This window comes from Copadichromis virginalis, linkage group LG1, assembly GCF_057382275.1.
Source record: "Copadichromis virginalis isolate Kocher_CV1m ecotype Utaka linkage group LG1, C_Virginalis_male_GT1.1, whole genome shotgun sequence".
NCBI lineage: Eukaryota > Metazoa > Chordata > Actinopteri > Cichliformes > Cichlidae > Copadichromis > Copadichromis virginalis.
In genome coordinates, this window is record NC_140618.1 from 18,200 (window position 1) to 40,443 (window position 22,244).

General features: G+C 47.2%; 2 protein-coding genes across 2 annotated transcripts; both read right to left on the minus strand.

Annotated features, from left to right (window-relative positions):
• Positions 1-3,021: 3,021 nt before the first annotated feature.
• Positions 3,022-8,482, minus strand: LOC146718020 (uncharacterized; the record flags this gene model as incomplete). The annotated part of the gene is made up of 3 exons (XM_085464501.1): positions 8,178-8,482; positions 4,988-5,188; positions 3,022-3,222 (listed from the first exon to the last, which is right to left on the minus strand). Coding segments are annotated over exons 1-3 (609 nt in total), but the record flags the coding sequence as incomplete, so codon positions are not given.
• A 1,785-nt stretch (positions 8,483-10,267) lies between these two features.
• Positions 10,268-21,952, minus strand: LOC146718021 (uncharacterized). Its single transcript, XM_085464514.1, has 7 exons — positions 21,929-21,952; positions 19,762-19,962; positions 17,046-17,246; positions 14,619-14,819; positions 12,539-12,739; positions 10,320-10,520; positions 10,268-10,279 (listed from the first exon to the last, which is right to left on the minus strand). The coding sequence occupies exons 1-7, from the start codon at positions 21,950-21,952 to the stop codon at positions 10,268-10,270; spliced, it is 1,041 nt and encodes a 346-aa protein (XP_085320640.1).
• Between the last annotated feature and the right edge of the window lie 292 nt (positions 21,953-22,244).

Consider the following 22,244-nt stretch of genomic DNA (forward strand, 5'->3'; position numbering starts at 1 on the left):
CTGTGTTCTTTATATTTTCTTTAATGGCACCCCCTTCCTTTATATCCTTTCCATTTTTTCTGTTTGTGTCACTTATTCCTTCTTTGTTTATCTTATCTTTCTTTGTGTCTTTAACGTGACTTTCTTATTATTATCTTGTGTCTTTTACGTGACTTCCTTATGCTCTTTCTTGAGTTTTCTTATCTTTCTTTGTGTCCTTTACGTGACTTTCTTAGTTTCTCTTTTCTTTGTTTGTGTCCCTTTTTCCCTCTTTGTTTTTCTTATCTTTCTTTGTGTCTTTTACGTGACTTTCTTCTTCCTTTTCTTAGGCTTTATGTGTCTTTTACGTGACTTTTTCTTATCTTTCTTTGTGTCCTTTACATGACTTTCTTAGTTTCTCTTTTCTTTGTTTGTGTCACTTTTTCCCTCTTTGTTTGTCTTATCTTTCTTTGTGTCTTTTACGTGACTTTCTTCTTCCTTTTCTTAGGTTTTTTATATTGTTCCCTTAGGTGAGGGATAAGAGGGGGGAGGAGGGGAGGGGGGTCAAAGGGGTTAGGGTTAGGGAAAGTTAGTGGGTGGGGGGATTCCCATTCTTAGGGAGGGAGTTATTAGGCAGGGGCACCACCAATCCCATGAGGCACAGGCTGGTTAGGTGTTGGGTAAAGACCAGGCCCGGCTATTGCCGGAACCTGAATGCACGGTCCATCAATGGGACTGGGAACGGTGCCCCCTGTTCAAAAAATTACCCTTAGCGGGTGTAGTGCACTGCCGTTGGGCCATCGCGACGTTTCGGCTGGGTGCAGCCTTCTTCAGGCTGGCCCAACGTCTTTCTGTTCTCTATGTTGCCACTCGGGGCCTTTTATACTGGGCTGTCTCCGCCCCTTTTGTTTCTCTTGAGATTTCTTTTTCTAAGTTTTTTCTGTTTCTCAGCTTTTACGTGATTCTCCCTTTTTCTATCTTTCTTTACGTTTTGTCTTTCAACCTCAACCCTTGTTTACTTGTTTTTTTCTATATTTTCTTCTTTCTGTTTATATGGCACCCCCTGCATTGTAGACATCCCGTCCTGTGTTCTTTATATTTTCTTTAATGGCACCCCCTTCCTTTATATCCTTTCCATTTTTTCTGTTTGTGTCACTTATTCCTTCTTTGTTTATCTTATCTTTCTTTGTGTCTTTAACGTGACTTTCTTATTATTATCTTGTGTCTTTTACGTGACTTCCTTATGCTCTTTCTTGAGTTTTCTTATCTTTCTTTGTGTCCTTTACGTGACTTTCTTAGTTTCTCTTTTCTTTGTTTGTGTCCCTTTTTCCCTCTTTGTTTTTCTTATCTTTCTTTGTGTCTTTTACGTGACTTTCTTCTTCCTTTTCTTAGGTTTTTTATATTGTTCCCTTAGGTGAGGGATAAGAGGGGGGAGGAGGGGAGGGGGGTCAAAGGGGTTAGGGTTAGGGAAAGTTAGTGGGTGGGGGGATTCCCATTCTTAGGGTTAGGGGGGTTAGGGTTAGGGTTAGGGTTAGGGTTAGGGTTAGGGGTTAGGGTTAGGGTTAGGGTTAGGGTTAGGTTAGGGGGTAATAGCCAGAGCTTGACGGAATAAAATGGAATAACTGGGAAAGTAAGTGTCGTAGAGGGATGAAAGTGGTGTCTACGGGGGGGTTTCGGGGTGCTCCGGACACCCTGGTGAAGACCCCATGTCGATAGCACCAACGGTTCTGGACTTGGTGTAAATGGGTCCAAATTTGACGGAATAAAAAGGTCAAAGTGGCAGATAGGAGTGTCCGATCGGGCCGATTCCACCACCACTGTACTCAGCAGGCCCTGCCGGGTCGTTCGACACGCAGCATGGCAGGGATCGGTGACATAACATGTAGCAGTTTCCCTTCACAGAAGCGTCTGCAGCAGGTGGGTGGAGGAGGAGGCAGCAGAACCAGGCCTTTGGAGCACTGTGTCATCTCCTGGTCCTGATGCTTTGAATCTCCCTCTCTGTCTGTCTGTCTGTCTGTCTGTCACACACACACACACACACACACACAGAAGCTGGTCAAGTGCTGTGCAACTGGGATTGCACCTGTCGTCCACAGGAGGGCGCCTAGCTGGGAAGTCCAGTACATTCCATATTAAAGTTGTTGCAAGTGCATTTTTTGTGTAAAAGACAGACACACACACACACACACACACACACACACACACACACAGTAAGGTCTGAAGTGCAAAATTTGAATTACATTCCTTTGTATCTCTCCCTCTCTCTCTCTCTCTCTCTCTCTCTCTCTCTCTCTGTCTCTCTCTCTCTCTCTCTGTCAACACACACACACACACACACACTCACACACACCAAAGCACACAGACAGAAGCTGGTCACAACTGCTGTGCAACTGGGATTGAACCAGGGGGGCTCCCTCTGCTGGCTCAATGCGGTACAAAGTGTCAGAAGCTGTTAGATATCTGCTTTTGACAATCAATTGCACCTGTCATCCACAGGAGGGCGCCTAGCTGGGAAGTCCAGTACATTCCATATTAAAGTTGTTGCAAGTGCATTTTTTGTGTAAAAGACAGACACACACACACACACACACACACACACACACACACACACACACTGTAAGGTCTGAAGTGCAAAATTTGAATTACATTCCTTTGTATCTCTCCCTCTCTCTCTCTCTCTCTCTCTCTCTCTCTCTCTGTCAACACACACACACACACACACACACACACACACACACTCAATGGAGTATAAAATAAAGACCGGGGCAGTTCTCTCACTGGAGTCTCTTAGAGTGGAGGCTGCCCTTGCTAGCAAGAAGTTCTGTGTGTTTCTCTTCTCTGAGTCTTTACTGAAGAAGTGTTTTATAACATTTTCCTTAACAACTGACATGTGTTTTTTGTGTAAAAGAGAGAGAGACACACACACACACACACACACACACACACTCACACTCACACTCACAGGCTCAGAGATGAGGGAAAAACAACAGAAATCAGGATAGATTTTAATGTCAGGAGATGCCCTGTGATGCTGGGGCCATTGTGTAAGATTGGAATGTGTACCAGTGGCTGGTGGGTGGTCCTTGAAGGTCCCGGGAGGAGGCGGCGAGGAGGCAGCGGGTGGCTGGGCTTGAGCTGTGGATCAGGGACGTCATTAATTCTGCCTGGTGCTGCGTGTGCCCTGTGCAGCTTGGATGTCTGCCGCTGACGCTCTGTGGTTCCTGTTCTGCTGATCTCCTGGTCCACACACGGCTTCAGGGTGCACTGTACAAGGGAAGAAGAAATGCATCATTGGTTACCAAAATAAAACAGTGTCTTTCTGCCTGTGTCATTCTGTTTGTTTCTTAAATACACAGCAAGTGTCACTCTCTCTCTCTCTCTGTCACACACACACACACACACACACACACACACAGACACTGTGAGGTCTGCAGTTCAAAATTTGAATCTCAGAGCTTGGTGTTTTTGTCTCCCTCCAGTGGACAAATGCAGGTATGATGAGGGTTGGTTAGGTTAGGGGGTAATAGCCAGAGCTTGACGGAATAAAATGGAATAACTGGGAAAGTAAGTGTCGTAGAGGGATGAAAGTGGTGTCTACGGGGGGGTTTCGGGGTGCTCCGGACACCCTGGTGAAGACCCCATGTCGATAGCACCAACGGTTCTGGACTTGGTGTAAATGGGTCCAAATTTGACGGAATAAAAAGGTCAAAGTGGCAGATAGGAGTGTCCGATCGGGCCGATTCCACCACCACTGTACTCAGCAGGCCCTGCCGGGTCGTTCGACACGCAGCATGGCAGGGATCGGTGACATAACATGTAGCAGTTTCCCTTCACAGAAGCGTCTGCAGCAGGTGGGTGGAGGAGGAGGCAGCAGAACCAGGCCTTTGGAGCACTGTGTCATCTCCTGGTCCTGATGCTTTGAATCTCCCTCTCTGTCTGTCTGTCTGTCTGTCTGTCTGTCACACACACACACACACACACAGAAGCTGGTCAAGTGCTGTGCAACTGGGATTGCACCTGTCGTCCACAGGAGGGCGCCTAGCTGGGAAGTCCAGTACATTCCATATTAAAGTTGTTGCAAGTGCATTTTTTGTGTAAAAGACAGACACACACACACACACACACACACACACACACACACACACACACACACACAGTAAGGTCTGAAGTGCAAAATTTGAATTACATTCCTTTGTATCTCTCCCTCTCTCTCTCTCTCTCTCTCTCTCTCTCTCTGTCTCTCTCTCTCTCTCTCTGTCAACACACACACACACACACACACTCACACACACCAAAGCACACAGACAGAAGCTGGTCACAACTGCTGTGCAACTGGGATTGAACCAGGGGGGCTCCCTCTGCTGGCTCAATGCGGTACAAAGTGTCAGAAGCTGTTAGATATCTGCTTTTGACAATCAATTGCACCTGTCATCCACAGGAGGGCGCCTAGCTGGGAAGTCCAGTACATTCCATATTAAAGTTGTTGCAAGTGCATTTTTTGTGTAAAAGACAGACACACACACACACACACACACACACACACACACACACACACACACACACACACACACACACTGTAAGGTCTGAAGTGCAAAATTTGAATTACATTCCTTTGTATCTCTCCCTCTCTCTCTCTCTCTCTCTCTCTGTCTCTCTCTCTCTCTCTGTCAACACACACACACACACACACACACACACACACACACGCTCAATGGAGTATAAAATAAAGACCGGGGCAGTTCTCTCACTGGAGTCTCTTAGAGTGGAGGCTGCCCTTGCTAGCAAGAAGTTCTGTGTGTTTCTCTTCTCTGAGTCTTTACTGAAGAAGTGTTTTATAACATTTTCCTTAACAACTGACATGTGTTTTTTGTGTAAAAGAGAGAGAGACACACACACACACACACACACACACACACACTCACACTCAGCGGCTCAGAGATGAGGGAAAAACAACAGAAATCAGGATAGATTTTAATGTCAGGAGATGCCCTGTGATGCTGGGGCCATTGTGTAAGATTGGAATGTGTACCAGTGGCTGGTGGGTGGTCCTTGAAGGTCCCGGGAGGAGGCGGCGAGGAGGCAGCGGGTGGCTGGGCTTGAGCTGTGGATCAGGGACGTCATTAATTCTGCCTGGTGCTGCGTGTGCCCTGTGCAGCTTGGATGTCTGCCGCTGACGCTCTGTGGTTCCTGTTCTGCTGATCTCCTGGTCCACACACGGCTTCAGGGTGCACTGTACAAGGGAAGAAGAAATGCATCATTGGTTACCAAAATAAAACAGTGTCTTTCTGCCTGTGTCATTCTGTTTGTTTCTTAAATACACAGCAAGTGTCACTCTCTCTCTCTCTCTGTCACACACACACACACACACACACACACACACACAGACACTGTGAGGTCTGCAGTTCAAAATTTGAATCTCAGAGCTTGGTGTTTTTGTCTCCCTCCAGTGGACAAATGCAGGTATGATGAGGGTTGGTTAGGTTAGGGGGTAATAGCCAGAGCTTGACGGAATAAAATGGAATAACTGGGAAAGTAAGTGTCGTAGAGGGATGAAAGTGGTGTCTACGGGGGGGTTTCGGGGTGCTCCGGACACCCTGGTGAAGACCCCATGTCGATAGCACCAACGGTTCTGGACTTGGTGTAAATGGGTCCAAATTTGACGGAATAAAAAGGTCAAAGTGGCAGATAGGAGTGTCCGATCGGGCCGATTCCACCACCACTGTACTCAGCAGGCCCTGCCGGGTCGTTAGACACGCAGCATGGCAGGGATCGGTGACATAACATGTAGCAGTTTCCCTTCACAGAAGCGTCTGCAGCGGGTGGGTGGAGGAGGAGGCAGCAGAACCAGGCCTTTGGAGCACTGTGTCATCTCCTGGTCCTGATGCTTTGAATCTCCCTCTCTGTCTGTCTGTCTGTCTGTCTGTCACACACACACACACACACACACACACACAGAAGCTGGTCAAGTGCTGTGCAACTGGGATTGCACCTGTCGTCCACAGGAGGGCGCCTAGCTGGGAAGTCCAGTACATTCCATATTAAAGTTGTTGCAAGTGCATTTTTTGTGTAAAAGACAGACACACACACACACACACACACACACACACACACACACACAGTAAGGTCTGAAGTGCAAAATTTGAATTACATTCCTTTGTATCTCTCCCTCTCTCTCTCTCTCTCTCTCTCTCTCTCTCTCTGTCTCTCTCTCTCTCTCTCTGTCAACACACACACACACACACACACTCACACACACCAAAGCACACAGACAGAAGCTGGTCACAACTGCTGTGCAACTGGGATTGAACCAGGGGGGCTCCCTCTGCTGGCTCAATGCGGTACAAAGTGTCAGAAGCTGTTAGATATCTGCTTTTGACAATCAATTGCACCTGTCATCCACAGGAGGGCGCCTAGCTGGGAAGTCCAGTACATTCCATATTAAAGTTGTTGCAAGTGCATTTTTTGTGTAAAAGACAGACACACACACACACACACACACACACACACTGTAAGGTCTGAAGTGCAAAATTTGAATTACATTCCTTTGTATCTCTCCCTCTCTCTCTCTCTCTGTCTCTCTCTCTCTCTCTCTCTCTCTCTGTCAACACACACACACACACACACACACACACACACACACACACACACACACACTCAATGGAGTATAAAATAAAGACCGGGGCAGTTCTCTCACTGGAGTCTCTTAGAGTGGAGGCTGCCCTTGCTAGCAAGAAGTTCTGTGTGTTTCTCTTCTCTGAGTCTTTACTGAAGAAGTGTTTTATAACATTTTCCTTAACAACTGACATGTGTTTTTTGTGTAAAAGAGAGAGAGACACACACACACACACTCACACACACCAAAGCACACAGACAGAAGCTGGTCACAACTGCTGTGCAACTGGGATTGAACCAGGGGGGCTCCCTCTGCTGGCTCAATGCGGTACAAAGTGTCAGAAGCTGTTAGATATCTGCTTTTGACAATCAATTGCACCTGTCATCCACAGGAGGGCGCCTAGCTGGGAAGTCCAGTACATTCCATATTAAAGTTGTTGCAAGTGCATTTTTTGTGTAAAAGACAGACACACACACACACACACACACACACACACACACACACACACACACACACTGTAAGGTCTGAAGTGCAAAATTTGAATTACATTCCTTTGTATCTCTCCCTCTCTCTCTCTCTCTCTCTCTCTCTGTCTCTCTCTCTCTCTCTCTCTCTCTCTGTCAACACACACACACACACACACACACACACACACACTCAATGGAGTATAAAATAAAGACCGGGGCAGTTCTCTCACTGGAGTCTCTTAGAGTGGAGGCTGCCCTTGCTAGCAAGAAGTTCTGTGTGTTTCTCTTCTCTGAGTCTTTACTGAAGAAGTGTTTTATAACATTTTCCTTAACAACTGACATGTGTTTTTTGTGTAAAAGAGAGAGAGACACACACACACACACTCACACACACCAAAGCACACAGACAGAAGCTGGTCACAACTGCTGTGCAACTGGGATTGAACCAGGGGGGCTCCCTCTGCTGGCTCAATGCGGTACAAAGTGTCAGAAGCTGTTAGATATCTGCTTTTGACAATCAATTGCACCTGTCATCCACAGGAGGGCGCCTAGCTGGGAAGTCCAGTACATTCCATATTAAAGTTGTTGCAAGTGCATTTTTTGTGTAAAAGACAGACACACACACACACACACACACACACACACACACACACACACACTGTAAGGTCTGAAGTGCAAAATTTGAATTACATTCCTTTGTATCTCTCCCTCTCTCTCTCTCTCTCTCTCTCTCTGTCTCTCTCTCTCTCTCTCTCTCTCTGTCAACACACACACACACACACACACACACACACACACACTCAATGGAGTATAAAATAAAGACCGGGGCAGTTCTCTCACTGGAGTCTCTTAGAGTGGAGGCTGCCCTTGCTAGCAAGAAGTTCTGTGTGTTTCTCTTCTCTGAGTCTTTACTGAAGAAGTGTTTTATAACATTTTCCTTAACAACTGACATGTGTTTTTTGTGTAAAAGAGAGAGAGACACACACACACACACACACACACACACACACACACACACACACACACACTCACACTCACAGGCTCAGAGATGAGGGAAAAACAACAGAAATCAGGATAGATTTTAATGTCAGGAGATGCCCTGTGATGCTGGGGCCATTGTGTAAGATTGGAATGTGTACCAGTGGCTGGTGGGTGGTCCTTGAAGGTCCCGGGAGGAGGCGGCGAGGAGGCAGCGGGTGGCTGGGCTTGAGCTGTGGATCAGGGACGTCATTAATTCTGCCTGGTGCTGCGTGTGCCCTGTGCAGCTTGGATGTCTGCCGCTGACGCTCTGTGGTTCCTGTTCCTGTCATAAAAGGCCCTGTACAAGCGGAGAAGAAATGCATCATTGGTTACCAAAATAAAACAGTGTCTTTCTGCCTGTGTCATTCTGTTTGGTTTCTTTGAGCGTTTGTTTCTTAAATACACAGCAAGTGTCACTCTCTCTCTCTCTCTGTCACACACACACACACACACACACACACACACACACACACACACACACAGACACTGTGAGGTCTGCAGTTCAAAATTTGAATCTCAGAGCTTGGTGTTTTTGTCTCCCTCCAGTGGACAAATGCAGGTATGATGAGGGTTGGTTAGGTTAGGTTAGGGGGTAATAGCCAGAGCTTGACGGAATAAAATGGAATAACTGGGAAAGTAAGTGTCGTAGAGGGATGAAAGTGGTGTCTACGGGGGGGTTTCGGGGTGCTCCGGACACCCTGGTGAAGACCCCATGTCGATAGCACCAACGGTTCTGGACTTGGTGTAAATGGGTCCAAATTTGACGGAATAAAAAGGTCAAAGTGGCAGATAGGAGTGTCCGATCGGGCCGATTCCACCACCACTGTACTCAGCAGGCCCTGCCGGGTCGTTCGACACGCAGCATGGCAGGGATCGGTGACATAACATGTAGCAGTTTCCCTTCACAGAAGCGTCTGCAGCAGGTGGGTGGAGGAGGAGGCAGCAGAACCAGGCCTTTGGAGCACTGTGTCATCTCCTGGTCCTGATGCTTTGAATCTCCCTCTCTGTCTGTCTGTCTGTCTGTCACACACACACACACACACAGAAGCTGGTCAAGTGCTGTGCAACTGGGATTGCACCTGTCGTCCACAGGAGGGCGCCTAGCTGGGAAGTCCAGTACATTCCATATTAAAGTTGTTGCAAGTGCATTTTTTGTGTAAAAGACAGACACACACACACACACACACACACACACACACACACACACACACACACACACACACACACTGTAAGGTCTGAAGTGCAAAATTTGAATTACATTCCTTTGTATCTCTCCCTCTCTCTCTCTCTCTCTCTCTCTCTCTCTCTCTCTGTCAACACACACACACACACACACACACACACACACACAGTAAGGTCTGAAGTGCAAAATTTGAATTACATTCCTTTGTATCTCTCCCTCTCTCTCTCTCTCTCTCTCTCTCTCTGTCAACACACACACACACACACACACACACACACACACAGTAAGGTCTGAAGTGCAAAATTTGAATTACATTCCTTTGTATCTCTCCCTCTCTCTCTCTCTCTCTCTCTCTGTCTCTCTCTCTCTCTGTCAACACACACACACACACACACACACTCACACACACCAAAGCACACAGACAGAAGCTGGTCACAACTGCTGTGCAACTGGGATTGAACCAGGGGGGCTCCCTCTGCTGGCTCAATGCGGTACAAAGTGTCAGAAGGTGTTAGATATCTGCTTTTGACAATCAATTGCACCTGTCGTCCACAGGAGGGCGCCTAGCTGGGAAGTCCAGTACATTCCATATTAAAGTTGTTGCAAGTGCATTTTTTGTGTAAAAGACAGACACACACACACACACACACACACACAGTAAGGTCTGAAGTGCAAAATTTGAATTACATTCCTTTGTATCTCTCCCTCTCTCTCTCTCTCTCTGTCTCTCTCTCTCTCTCTCTGTCAACACACACACACACACACGCTCAATGGAGTATAAAATAAAGACCGGGGCAGTTCTCTCACTGGAGTCTCTTAGAGTGGAGGCTGCCCTTGCTAGCAAGAAGTTCTGTGTGTTTCTCTTCTCTGAGTCTTTACTGAAGAAGTGTTTTATAACATTTTCCTTAACAACTGACATGTGTTTTTTGTGTAAAAGAGAGAGAGACACACACACACACACACACACACACACTCAGCGGCTCAGAGATGAGGGAAAAACAACAGAAATCAGGATAGATTTTAATGTCAGGAGATGCCCTGTGATGCTGGGGCCATTGTGTAAGATTGGAATGTGTACCAGTGGCTGGTGGGTGGTCCTTGAAGGTCCCGGGAGGAGGCGGCGAGGAGGCAGCGGGTGGCTGGGCTTGAGCTGTGGATCAGGGACGTCATTAATTCTGCCTGGTGCTGCGTAAGCCCTGTGCAGCTTGGATGTCTGCCGCTGACGCTCTGTGGTTCCTGTTCTGCTGATCTCCTGGTCCACACACGGCTTCAGGGTGCACTGTACAAGGGAAGAAGAAATGCATCATTGGTTACCAAAATAAAACAGTGTCTTTCTGCCTGTGTCATTCTGTTTGGTTTCTTTGAGCGTTTGTTTCTTAAATACACAGCAAGTGTCACTCTCTCTCTCTCTCTCTCTCTGTCACACACACACACACACACACACACACACACACACACACACACACACACACACACACACACACCAAAGCGCACACACACACACACACACACAGACACTGTGAGGTCTGCAGTTCAAAATTTGAATCTCAGAGCTTGGTGTTTTTGTCTCCCTCCAGTGGACAAATGCAGGTATGATTAGGGTTGGTTAGGTTAAGGGGATTTAGCCAGAGCTTGACGGAATAAAATGGAATAACTGGGAAAGTAAGTGTCGTAGAGGGATGAAAGTGGTGTCTACGTGGGGATTTTCTGCCGCTCCGCACGCGCTGGTGAAGACCCCATGTCGATAGCACCAACGGTTCTGGACTTGGTGTAAATGGGTCCAAATTTGACGGAATAAAAAGGTCAAAGTGGCAGATAGGAGTGTCCGATCGGGCCGATTCCACCACCACTGTACTCAGCAGGCCCTGCCGGGTCGTTAGACACGCAGCATGGCAGGGATCGGTGACATAACATGTAGCAGTTTCCCTTCACAGAAGCGTCTGCAGCAGGTGGGTGGAGGAGGAGGCAGCAGAACCAGGCCTTTGGAGCACTGTGTCATCTCCTGGTCCTGATGCTTTGAATCTCCCTCTCTGTCTGTCTGTCTGTCTGTCACACACACACACACACAGAAGCTGGTCAAGTGCTGTGCAACTGGGATTGCACCTGTCGTCCACAGGAGGGCGCCTAGCTGGGAAGTCCAGTACATTCCATATTAAAGTTGTTGCAAGTGCATTTTTTGTGTAAAAGACAGACACACACACACACACACACACACACACACACACACACACACACACACACACTGTAAGGTCTGAAGTGCAAAATTTGAATTACATTCCTTTGTATCTCTCCCTCTCTCTCTCTCTCTCTCTCTCTCTCTCTCTGTCAACACACACACACACACACACACACACACACACACACACACAGTAAGGTCTGAAGTGCAAAATTTGAATTACATTCCTTTGTATCTCTCCCTCTCTCTCTCTCTCTCTCTCTCTCTGTCAACACACACACACACACACACACACACACACTGTAAGGTCTGAAGTGCAAAATTTGAATTACATTCCTTTGTATCTCTCCCTCTCTCTCTCTCTCTCTCTCTCTCTGTCTCTCTCTCTCTCTGTCAACACACACACACACACACACACACTCACACACACCAAAGCACACAGACAGAAGCTGGTCACAACTGCTGTGCAACTGGGATTGAACCAGGGGGGCTCCCTCTGCTGGCTCAATGCGGTACAAAGTGTCAGAAGGTGTTAGATATCTGCTTTTGACAATCAATTGCACCTGTCGTCCACAGGAGGGCGCCTAGCTGGGAAGTCCAGTACATTCCATATTAAAGTTGTTGCAAGTGCATTTTTTGTGTAAAAGACAGACACACACACACACACACACACACACACACACAGTAAGGTCTGAAGTGCAAAATTTGAATTACATTCCTTTGTATCTCTCCCTCTCTCTCTCTCTCTCTGTCTCTCTCTCTCTCTCTCTGTCAACACACACACACACACACACACACGCTCAATGGAGTATAAAATAAAGACCGGGGCAGTTCTCTCACTGGAGTCTCTTAGAGTGGAGGCTGCCCTTGCTAGCAAGAAGTTCTGTGTGTTTCTCTTCTCTGAGTCTTTACTGAAGAAGTGTTTTATAACATTTTCCTTAACAACTGACATGTGTTTTTTGTGTAAAAGAGAGAGAGACACACACACACACACACACACACACACACACACACACTCAGCGGCTCAGAGATGAGGGAAAAACAACAGAAATCAGGATAGATTTTAATGTCAGGAGATGCCCTGTGATGCTGGGGCCATTGTGTAAGATTGGAATGTGTACCAGTGGCTGGTGGGTGGTCCTTGAAGGTCCCGGGAGGAGGCGGCGAGGAGGCAGCGGGTGGCTGGGCTTGAGCTGTGGATCAGGGACGTCATTAATTCTGCCTGGTGCTGCGTAAGCCCTGTGCAGCTTGGATGTCTGCCGCTGACGCTCTGTGGTTCCTGTTCTGCTGATCTCCTGGTCCACACACGGCTTCAGGGTGCACTGTACAAGGGAAGAAGAAATGCATCATTGGTTACCAAAATAAAACAGTGTCTTTCTGCCTGTGTCATTCTGTTTGGTTTCTTTGAGCGTTTGTTTCTTAAATACACAGCAAGTGTCACTCTCTCTCTCTCTCTCTCTCTGTCACACACACACACACACACACACACACACACACACACACCAAAGCGCACACACACACACACACACACACACACACACACAGACACTGTGAGGTCTGCAGTTCAAAATTTGAATCTCAGAGCTTGGTGTTTTTGTCTCCCTCCAGTGGACAAATGCAGGTATGATTAGGGTTGGTTAGGTTAAGGGGATTTAGCCAGAGCTTGACGGAATAAAATGGAATAACTGGGAAAGTAAGTGTCGTAGAGGGATGAAAGTGGTGTCTACGTGGGGATTTTCTGCCGCTCCGCACGCGCTGGTGAAGACCCCATGTCGATAGCACCAACGGTTCTGGACTTGGTGTAAATGGGTCCAAATTTGACGGAATAAAAAGGTCAAAGTGGCAGATAGGAGTGTCCGATCGGGCCGATTCCACCACCACTGTACTCAGCAGGCCCTGCCGGGTCGTTAGACACGCAGCATGGCAGGGATCGGTGACATAACATGTAGCAGTTTCCCTTCACAGAAGCGTCTGCAGCAGGTGGGTGGAGGAGGAGGCAGCAGAACCAGGCCTTTGGAGCACTGTGTCATCTCCTGGTCCTGATGCTTTGAATCTCCCTCTCTGTCTGTCTGTCTGTCTGTCACACACACACACACACACAGAAGCTGGTCAAGTGCTGTGCAACTGGGATTGCACCTGTCGTCCACAGGAGGGCGCCTAGCTGGGAAGTCCAGTACATTCCATATTAAAGTTGTTGCAAGTGCATTTTTTGTGTAAAAGACAGACACACACACACACACACACACACACACACACACACACACACACACACACACACACACACACACTGTAAGGTCTGAAGTGCAAAATTTGAATTACATTCCTTTGTATCTCTCCCTCTCTCTCTCTCTCTCTCTCTCTCTCTGTCAACACACACACACACACACACACACACTGTAAGGTCTGAAGTGCAAAATTTGAATTACATTCCTTTGTATCTCTCCCTCTCTCTCTCTCTCTGTCTCTCTCTCTCTCTGTCAACACACACACACACACACACACTCACACACACCAAAGCACACAGACAGAAGCTGGTCACAACTGCTGTGCAACTGGGATTGAACCAGGGGGGCTCCCTCTGCTGGCTCAATGCGGTACAAAGTGTCAGAAGGTGTTAGATATCTGCTTTTGACAATCAATTGCACCTGTCGTCCACAGGAGGGCGCCTAGCTGGGAAGTCCAGTACATTCCATATTAAAGTTGTTGCAAGTGCATTTTTTGTGTAAAAGACAGACACACACACACACACACACACACACACACAGTAAGGTCTGAAGTGCAAAATTTGAATTACATTCCTTTGTATCTCTCCCTCTCTCTCTCTCTCTCTGTCTCTCTCTCTCTCTCTCTGTCAACACACACACACACACACACACACACACACGCTCAATGGAGTATAAAATAAAGACCGGGGCAGTTCTCTCACTGGAGTCTCTTAGAGTGGAGGCTGCCCTTGCTAGCAAGAAGTTCTGTGTGTTTCTCTTCTCTGAGTCTTTACTGAAGAAGTGTTTTATAACATTTTCCTTAACAACTGACATGTGTTTTTTGTGTAAAAGAGAGAGAGACACACACACACACACACACACACACACACACTCAGCGGCTCAGAGATGAGGGAAAAACAACAGAAATCAGGATAGATTTTAATGTCAGGAGATGCCCTGTGATGCTGGGGCCATTGTGTAAGATTGGAATGTGTACCAGTGGCTGGTGGGTGGTCCTTGAAGGTCCCGGGAGGAGGCGGCGAGGAGGCAGCGGGTGGCTGGGCTTGAGCTGTGGATCAGGGACGTCATTAATTCTGCCTGGTGCTGCGTAAGCCCTGTGCAGCTTGGATGTCTGCCGCTGACGCTCTGTGGTTCCTGTTCTGCTGATCTCCTGGTCCACACACGGCTTCAGGGTGCACTGTACAAGGGGAGAAGAAATGCATCATTGGTTACCAAAATAAAACAGTGTCTTTCTGCCTGTGTCATTCTGTTTGGTTTCTTTGAGCGTTTGTTTCTTAAATACACAGCAAGTGTCACTCTCTCTCTCTCTCTCTCTCTGTCACACACACACACACACACACACACACACACACACACACACACACACACACACACACACCAAAGCGCACACACACACACACACACACACACACAGACACTGTGAGGTCTGCAGTTCAAAATTTGAATCTCAGAGCTTGGTGTTTTTGTCTCCCTCCAGTGGACAAATGCAGGTATGATTAGGGTTGGTTAGGTTAAGGGGATTTAGCCAGAGCTTGACGGAATAAAATGGAATAACTGGGAAAGTAAGTGTCGTAGAGGGATGAAAGTGGTGTCTACGTGGGGATTTTCTGCCGCTCCGCACGCGCTGGTGAAGACCCCATGTCGATAGCACCAACGGTTCTGGACTTGGTGTAAATGGGTCCAAATTTGACGGAATAAAAAGGTCAAAGTGGCAGATAGGAGTGTCCGATCGGGCCGATTCCACCACCACTGTACTCAGCAGGCCCTGCCGGGTCGTTAGACACGCAGCATGGCAGGGATCGGTGACATAACATGTAGCAGTTTCCCTTCACAGAAGCGTCTGCAGCAGGTGGGTGGAGGAGGAGGCAGCAGAACCAGGCCTTTGGAGCACTGTGTCATCTCCTGGTCCTGATGCTTTGAATCTCCCTCTCTGTCTGTCTGTCTGTCTGTCTGTCACACACACACACACACAGAAGCTGGTCAAGTGCTGTGCAACTGGGATTGCACCTGTCGTCCACAGGAGGGCGCCTAGCTGGGAAGTCCAGTACATTCCATATTAAAGTTGTTGCAAGTGCATTTTTTGTGTAAAAGACAGACACACACACACACACACACACACACACACACACACACACACACACACACACACTGTAAGGTCTGAAGTGCAAAATTTGAATTACATTCCTTTGTATCTCTCCCTCTCTCTCTCTCTCTCTCTCTCTCTCTCTCTCTCTCTCTGTCAACACACACACACACACACACAGTAAGGTCTGAAGTGCAAAATTTGAATTACATTCCTTTGTATCTCTCCCTCTCTCTCTCTCTCTCTCTCTCTCTCTGTCAACACACACACACACACACACACACACTGTAAGGTCTGAAGTGCAAAATTTGAATTACATTCCTTTGTATCTCTCCCTCTCTCTCTCTCTCTCTCTCTCTCTCTCTCTCTCTCTGTCAACACACACACACACACACACACACACAGTAAGGTCTGAAGTGCAAAATTTGAATTACATTCCTTTGTATCTCTCCCTCTCTCTCTCTCTCTCTCTCTCTCTCTGTCAACACACACACACACACACACACACACACACACACTGTAAGGTCTGAAGTGCAAAATTTGAATTACATTCCTTTGTATCTCTCCCTCTCTCTCTCTCTCTCTCTCTCTGTCTCTCTCTCTCTCTGTCAACACACACACACACACACACACTCACACACACCAAAGCACACAGACAGAAGCTGGTCACAACTGCTGTGCAACTGGGATTGAACCAGGGGGGCTCCCTCTGCTGGCTCAATGCGGTACAAAGTGTCAGAAGGTGTTAGATATCTGCTTTTGACAATCAATTGCACCTGTCGTCCACAGGAGGGCGCCTAGCTGGGAAGTCCAGTACATTCCATATTAAAGTTGTTGCAAGTGCATTTTTTGTGTAAAAGACAGACACACACACACACACACACACACACAGTAAGGTCTGAAGTGCAAAATTTGAATTACATTCCTTTGTATCTCTCCCTCTCTCTCTCTCTCTCTGTCTCTCTCTCTCTCTCTCTGTCAACACACACACACACACACGCTCAATGGAGTATAAAATAAAGACCGGGGCAGTTCTCTCACTGGAGTCTCTTAGAGTGGAGGCTGCCCTTGCTAGCAAGAAGTTCTGTGTGTTTCTCTTCTCTGAGTCTTTACTGAAGAAGTGTTTTATAACATTTTCCTTAACAACTGACATGTGTTTTTTGTGTAAAAGAGAGAGAGACACACACACACACACACACACACACACACACACACTCAGCGGCTCAGAGATGAGGGAAAAACAACAGAAATCAGGATAGATTTTAATGTCAGGAGATGCCCTGTGATGCTGGGGCCATTGTGTAAGATTGGAATGTGTACCAGTGGCTGGTGGGTGGTCCTTGAAGGTCCCGGGAGGAGGCGGCGAGGAGGCAGCGGGTGGCTGGGCTTGAGCTGTGGATCAGGGACGTCATTAATTCTGCCTGGTGCTGCGTAAGCCCTGTGCAGCTTGGATGTCTGCCGCTGACGCTCTGTGGTTCCTGTTCTGCTGATCTCCTGGTCCACACACGGCTTCAGGGTGCACTGTACAAGGGAAGAAGAAATGCATCATTGGTTACCAAAATAAAACAGTGTCTTTCTGCCTGTGTCATTCTGTTTGGTTTCTTTGAGCGTTTGTTTCTTAAATACACAGCAAGTGTCACTCTCTCTCTCTCTCTCTCTCTGTCACACACACACACACACACACACACACACACACACACACACACACACACACACACACACACACACACACACACACCAAGCGCACACACACACACACACACACAGACACTGTGAGGTCTGCAGTTCAAAATTTGAATCTCAGAGCTTGGTGTTTTTGTCTCCCTCCAGTGGACAAATGCAGGTATGATTAGGGTTGGTTAGGTTAAGGGGATTTAGCCAGAGCTTGACGGAATAAAATGGAATAACTGGGAAAGTAAGTGTCGTAGAGGGATGAAAGTGGTGTCTACGTGGGGATTTTCTGCCGCTCCGCACGCGCTGGTGAAGACCCCATGTCGATAGCACCAACGGTTCTGGACTTGGTGTAAATGGGTCCAAATTTGACGGAATAAAAAGGTCAAAGTGGCAGATAGGAGTGTCCGATCGGGCCGATTCCACCACCACTGTACTCAGCAGGCCCTGCCGGGTCGTTAGACACGCAGCATGGCAGGGATCGGTGACATAACATGTAGCAGTTTCCCTTCACAGAAGCGTCTGCAGCAGGTGGGTGGAGGAGGAGGCAGCAGAACCAGGCCTTTGGAGCACTGTGTCATCTCCTGGTCCTGATGCTTTGAATCTCCCTCTCTGTCTGTCTGTCTGTCTGTCACACACACACACACACACAGAAGCTGGTCAAGTGCTGTGCAACTGGGATTGCACCTGTCGTCCACAGGAGGGCGCCTAGCTGGGAAGTCCAGTACATTCCATATTAAAGTTGTTGCAAGTGCATTTTTTGTGTAAAAGACAGACACACACACACACACACACACACACACACACACAGAGTAAGGTCTGAAGTGCAAAATTTGAATTACATTCCTTTGTATCTCTCCCTCTCTCTCTCTCTCTCTCTCTCTCTCTCTCTCTCTCTCTGTCTCTCTCTCTCTCTCTCTGTCAACACACACACACACACACACACTCACACACACCAAAGCACACAGACAGAAGCTGGTCACAACTGCTGTGCAACTGGGATTGAACCAGGGGGGCTCCCTCTGCTGGCTCAATGCGGTACAAAGTGTCAGAAGCTGTTAGATATCTGCTTTTGACAATCAATTGCACCTGTCATCCACAGGAGGGCGCCTAGCTGGGAAGTCCAGTACATTCCATATTAAAGTTGTTGCAAGTGCATTTTTTGTGTAAAAGACAGACACACACACACACACACACACACACACACACACACACACTGTAAGGTCTGAAGTGCAAAATTTGAATTACATTCCTTTGTATCTCTCCCTCTCTCTCTCTCTCTCTCTCTCTCTCTGTCTCTCTCTCTCTCTCTCTCTCTCTGTCAACACACACACACACACACACACACACACACACACACACACACTGTAAGGTCTGAAGTGCAAAATTTGAATTACATTCCTTTGCATCTCTCCCTCTCTCTCTCTCTCTCTCTCTCTCTCTCTCTCTGTCTCTCTCTCTCTCTCTCTCTGTCAACACACACACACACACACACACTCACACACACCAAAGCACACAGACAGAAGCTGGTCACAACTGCTGTGCAACTGGGATTGAACCAGGGGGGCTCCCTCTGCTGGCTCAATGCGGTACAAAGTGTCAGAAGCTGTTAGATATCTGCTTTTGACAATCAATTGCACCTGTCATCCACAGGAGGGCGCCTAGCTGGGAAGTCCAGTACATTCCATATTAAAGTTGTTGCAAGTGCATTTTTTGTGTAAAAGACAGACACACACACACACACACACACACACACACACACTGTAAGGTCTGAAGTGCAAAATTTGAATTACATTCCTTTGTATCTCTCCCTCTCTCTCTCTCTCTCTCTCTCTCTCTCTCTGTCTCTCTCTCTCTCTCTCTCTCTCTCTGTCAACACACACACACACACACACACACACACACACACACACTGTAAGGTCTGAAGTGCAAAATTTGAATTACATTCCTTTGTATCTCTCCCTCTCTCTCTCTCTCTCTGTCTCTCTCTCTCTCTCTCTGTCAACACACACACACACACACACACGCACACACACACGCTCAATGGAGTATAAAATAAAGACCGGGGCAGTTCTCTCACTGGAGTCTCTTAGAGTGGAGGCTGCCCTTGCTAGCAAGAAGTTCTGTGTGTTTCTCTTCTCTGAGTCTTTACTGAAGAAGTGTTTTATAACATTTTCCTTAACAACTGACATGTGTTTTTTGTGTAAAAGAGAGAGACACACACACACACACACACACACACACACACACACACTCACACTCAGCGGCTCAGAGATGAGGGAAAAACAACAGAAATCAGGATAGATTTTAATGTCAGGAGATGCCCTGTGATGCTGGGGCCATTGTGTAAGATTGGAATGTGTACCAGTGGCTGGTGGGTGGTCCTTGAAGGTCCCGGGAGGAGGCGGCGAGGAGGCAGCGGGTGGCTGGGCTTGAGCTGTGGATCAGGGACGTCATTAATTCTGCCTGGTGCTGCGTGTGCCCTGTGCAGCTTGGATGTCTGCCGCTGACGCTCTGTGGTTCCTGTTCTGCTGATCTCCTGGTCCACACACGGCTTCAGGGTGTACTGTACAAGGGGAGAAGAAATGCATCATTGGTTACCAAAATAAAACAGTGTCTTTCTGCCTGTGTCATTCTGTTTGGTTTCTTTGAGCGTTTGTTTCTTAAATACACAGCAAGTGTCACTCTCTCTCTCTCTCTGTCACACACACACACACACACACACACACACACACACACACACACACACACACAGACACTGTGAGGTCTGCAGTTCAAAATTTGAATCTCAGAGCTTGGTGTTTTTGTCTCCCTCCAGTGGACAAATGCAGGTATGATGAGGGTTGGTTAGGTTAGGGGGTAATAGCCAGAGCTTGACGGAATAAAATGGAATAACTGGGAAAGTAAGTGTCGTAGAGGGATGAAAGTGGTGTCTACGGGGGGGTTTCGGGGTGCTCCGGACACCCTGGTGAAGACCCCATGTCGATAGCACCAACGGTTCTGGACTTGGTGTAAATGGGTCCAAATTTGACGGAATAAAAAGGTCAAAGTGGCAGATAGGAGTGTCCGATCGGGCCGATTCCACCACCACTGTACTCAGCAGGCCCTGCCGGGTCGTTAGACACGCAGCATGGCAGGGATCGGTGACATAACATGTAGCAGTTTCCCTTCACAGAAGCGTCTGCAGCAGGTGGGTGGAGGAGGAGGCAGCAGAACCAGGCCTTTGGAGCACTGTGTCATCTCCTGGTCCTGATGCTTTGAATCTCCCTCTCTGTCTGTCTGTCTGTCTGTCTGTCACACACACACACACACAGAAGCTGGTCAAGTGCTGTGCAACTGGGATTGCACCTGTCGTCCACAGGAGGGCGCCTAGCTGGGAAGTCCAGTACATTCCATATTAAAGTTGTTGCAAGTGCATTTTTTGTGTAAAAGACAGACAGACACACACACACACACACACACACACACACACACACACACACACACACACACTGTAAGGTCTGAAGTGCAAAATTTGAATTACATTCCTTTGTATCTCTCCCTCTCTCTCTCTCTCTCTCTCTCTCTCTCTCTCTGTCAACACACACACACACACACAGGGTTAGGGTTAGGGGTTAGGGTTAGGGTTAGGTAAGGGGAATGAAACTCCTCCCTGCACGAGGAGGGCAGGAGTGGTGCACGGGCCATACCGTGACCCTTCCCGCGGCCCACCACGTTATCGCCACCCCGTCTTCCGTGTCCGTCACTCTCCAGGTCCAAATTCAGGTAAGTACCTTCCTAATTTAGGCTTCCAGGTAAGTACCGTATTTTTATTATTGTTGTTTTAAATCCAATTGTATTAATTTTGCTTTTCTTACAGGTTTTTAATTATTGTTGTTTTAAATCCAATTGTATTAATTTTGCTTTTCTTACAGGTTTTTAATTGTTTTTACCTTGCTTTTAGTTTTCAATCAACTGGTTTTTAATTGTGCTTTTAATAAAATTTATGTTTTTCCAATGAATTTCAGTCTCCGTGTTGTTTTTCATGAATTCCAAATTTTAGGTTTCAAATTAGTTTTTTAGGCCATAAGTAAACATGAAAATGAATAAAATTTAAATAAACCTCCCCCAAAAATAACAAACTAAAATAACAAACTAAAATAACAAACAAAACATTTTTATTTGTGATGCATGGCTTGCGCTAGCTTTCGGCAGTGTTGTGCCTTCTTCAGGCTGTGCTCATGCATCCGTGGCCAAATTCAAATAAAGGAGACTTCTCTCTGCCCCTCCTTTTATAGGCTTTTTTGACTCCTCCCTACGGTGCTTTGTGTTTTTTTCCTTTTTTGGTTTTCTGTTTAGTTTTCTTACTCTACTTTCTTAGGGTTAGGACATTGGTTATGGCTCCGTCCCCCCTGGGGGGGACCGAAGAATGCACGGTCCTTCCCTCCTGGGCCCCTCCCTCCCCGGTTCCATAAAAACCAGTCCTGGTCTCGAGATTGGGGTCGATAAGTGTCGGGCCGCATACGGGAGCGACCCCTCCTCCCATAGCGGACCTGCTGCCACCCTTCATCAGCCATGATGGAGGGCCAAGCAAAGTTTTTTCAATATTTTTTTGTTGTTTTTTGTGTTTTTTTAATGTTTTTTAAGTTTTTTATTTTTTAGAAAAACCAAAAAAGAGAGAATGAAACTCTTAAAAACTAAAAATGCCCTGGAAAGGGTTCAAGAAACTAAAAATGCCCTGAAAAGGGCTCAAAAAAAACTAATCGTGTGCCACTGTGGCGACGTTTCGACCAAATGTGGTCTTCTTCAGGCCTGGGCACACTCAAAACTAACTGAAATACGTCTGCTGCAGAAAAAGCGACTGTCTTC

Bases quoted from the DNA above. Each gene is read 5' to 3' on its own strand.
- LOC146718021 (XM_085464514.1), bottom strand. From the start codon at position 21,952: ATGGCTGATGAAGGGTGGCAGCAG. The intron at 19,963-21,928 runs GTCCGCTATGGG...CCCCTTGTACAG, and splicing joins CTGATGAAGGGTGGCAGCAG to TACACCCTGAAGCCGTGTGT. The intron at 17,247-19,761 runs GTACACATTCCA...TCCCTTGTACAG, and splicing joins GGACCACCCACCAGCCACTG to TGCACCCTGAAGCCGTGTGT.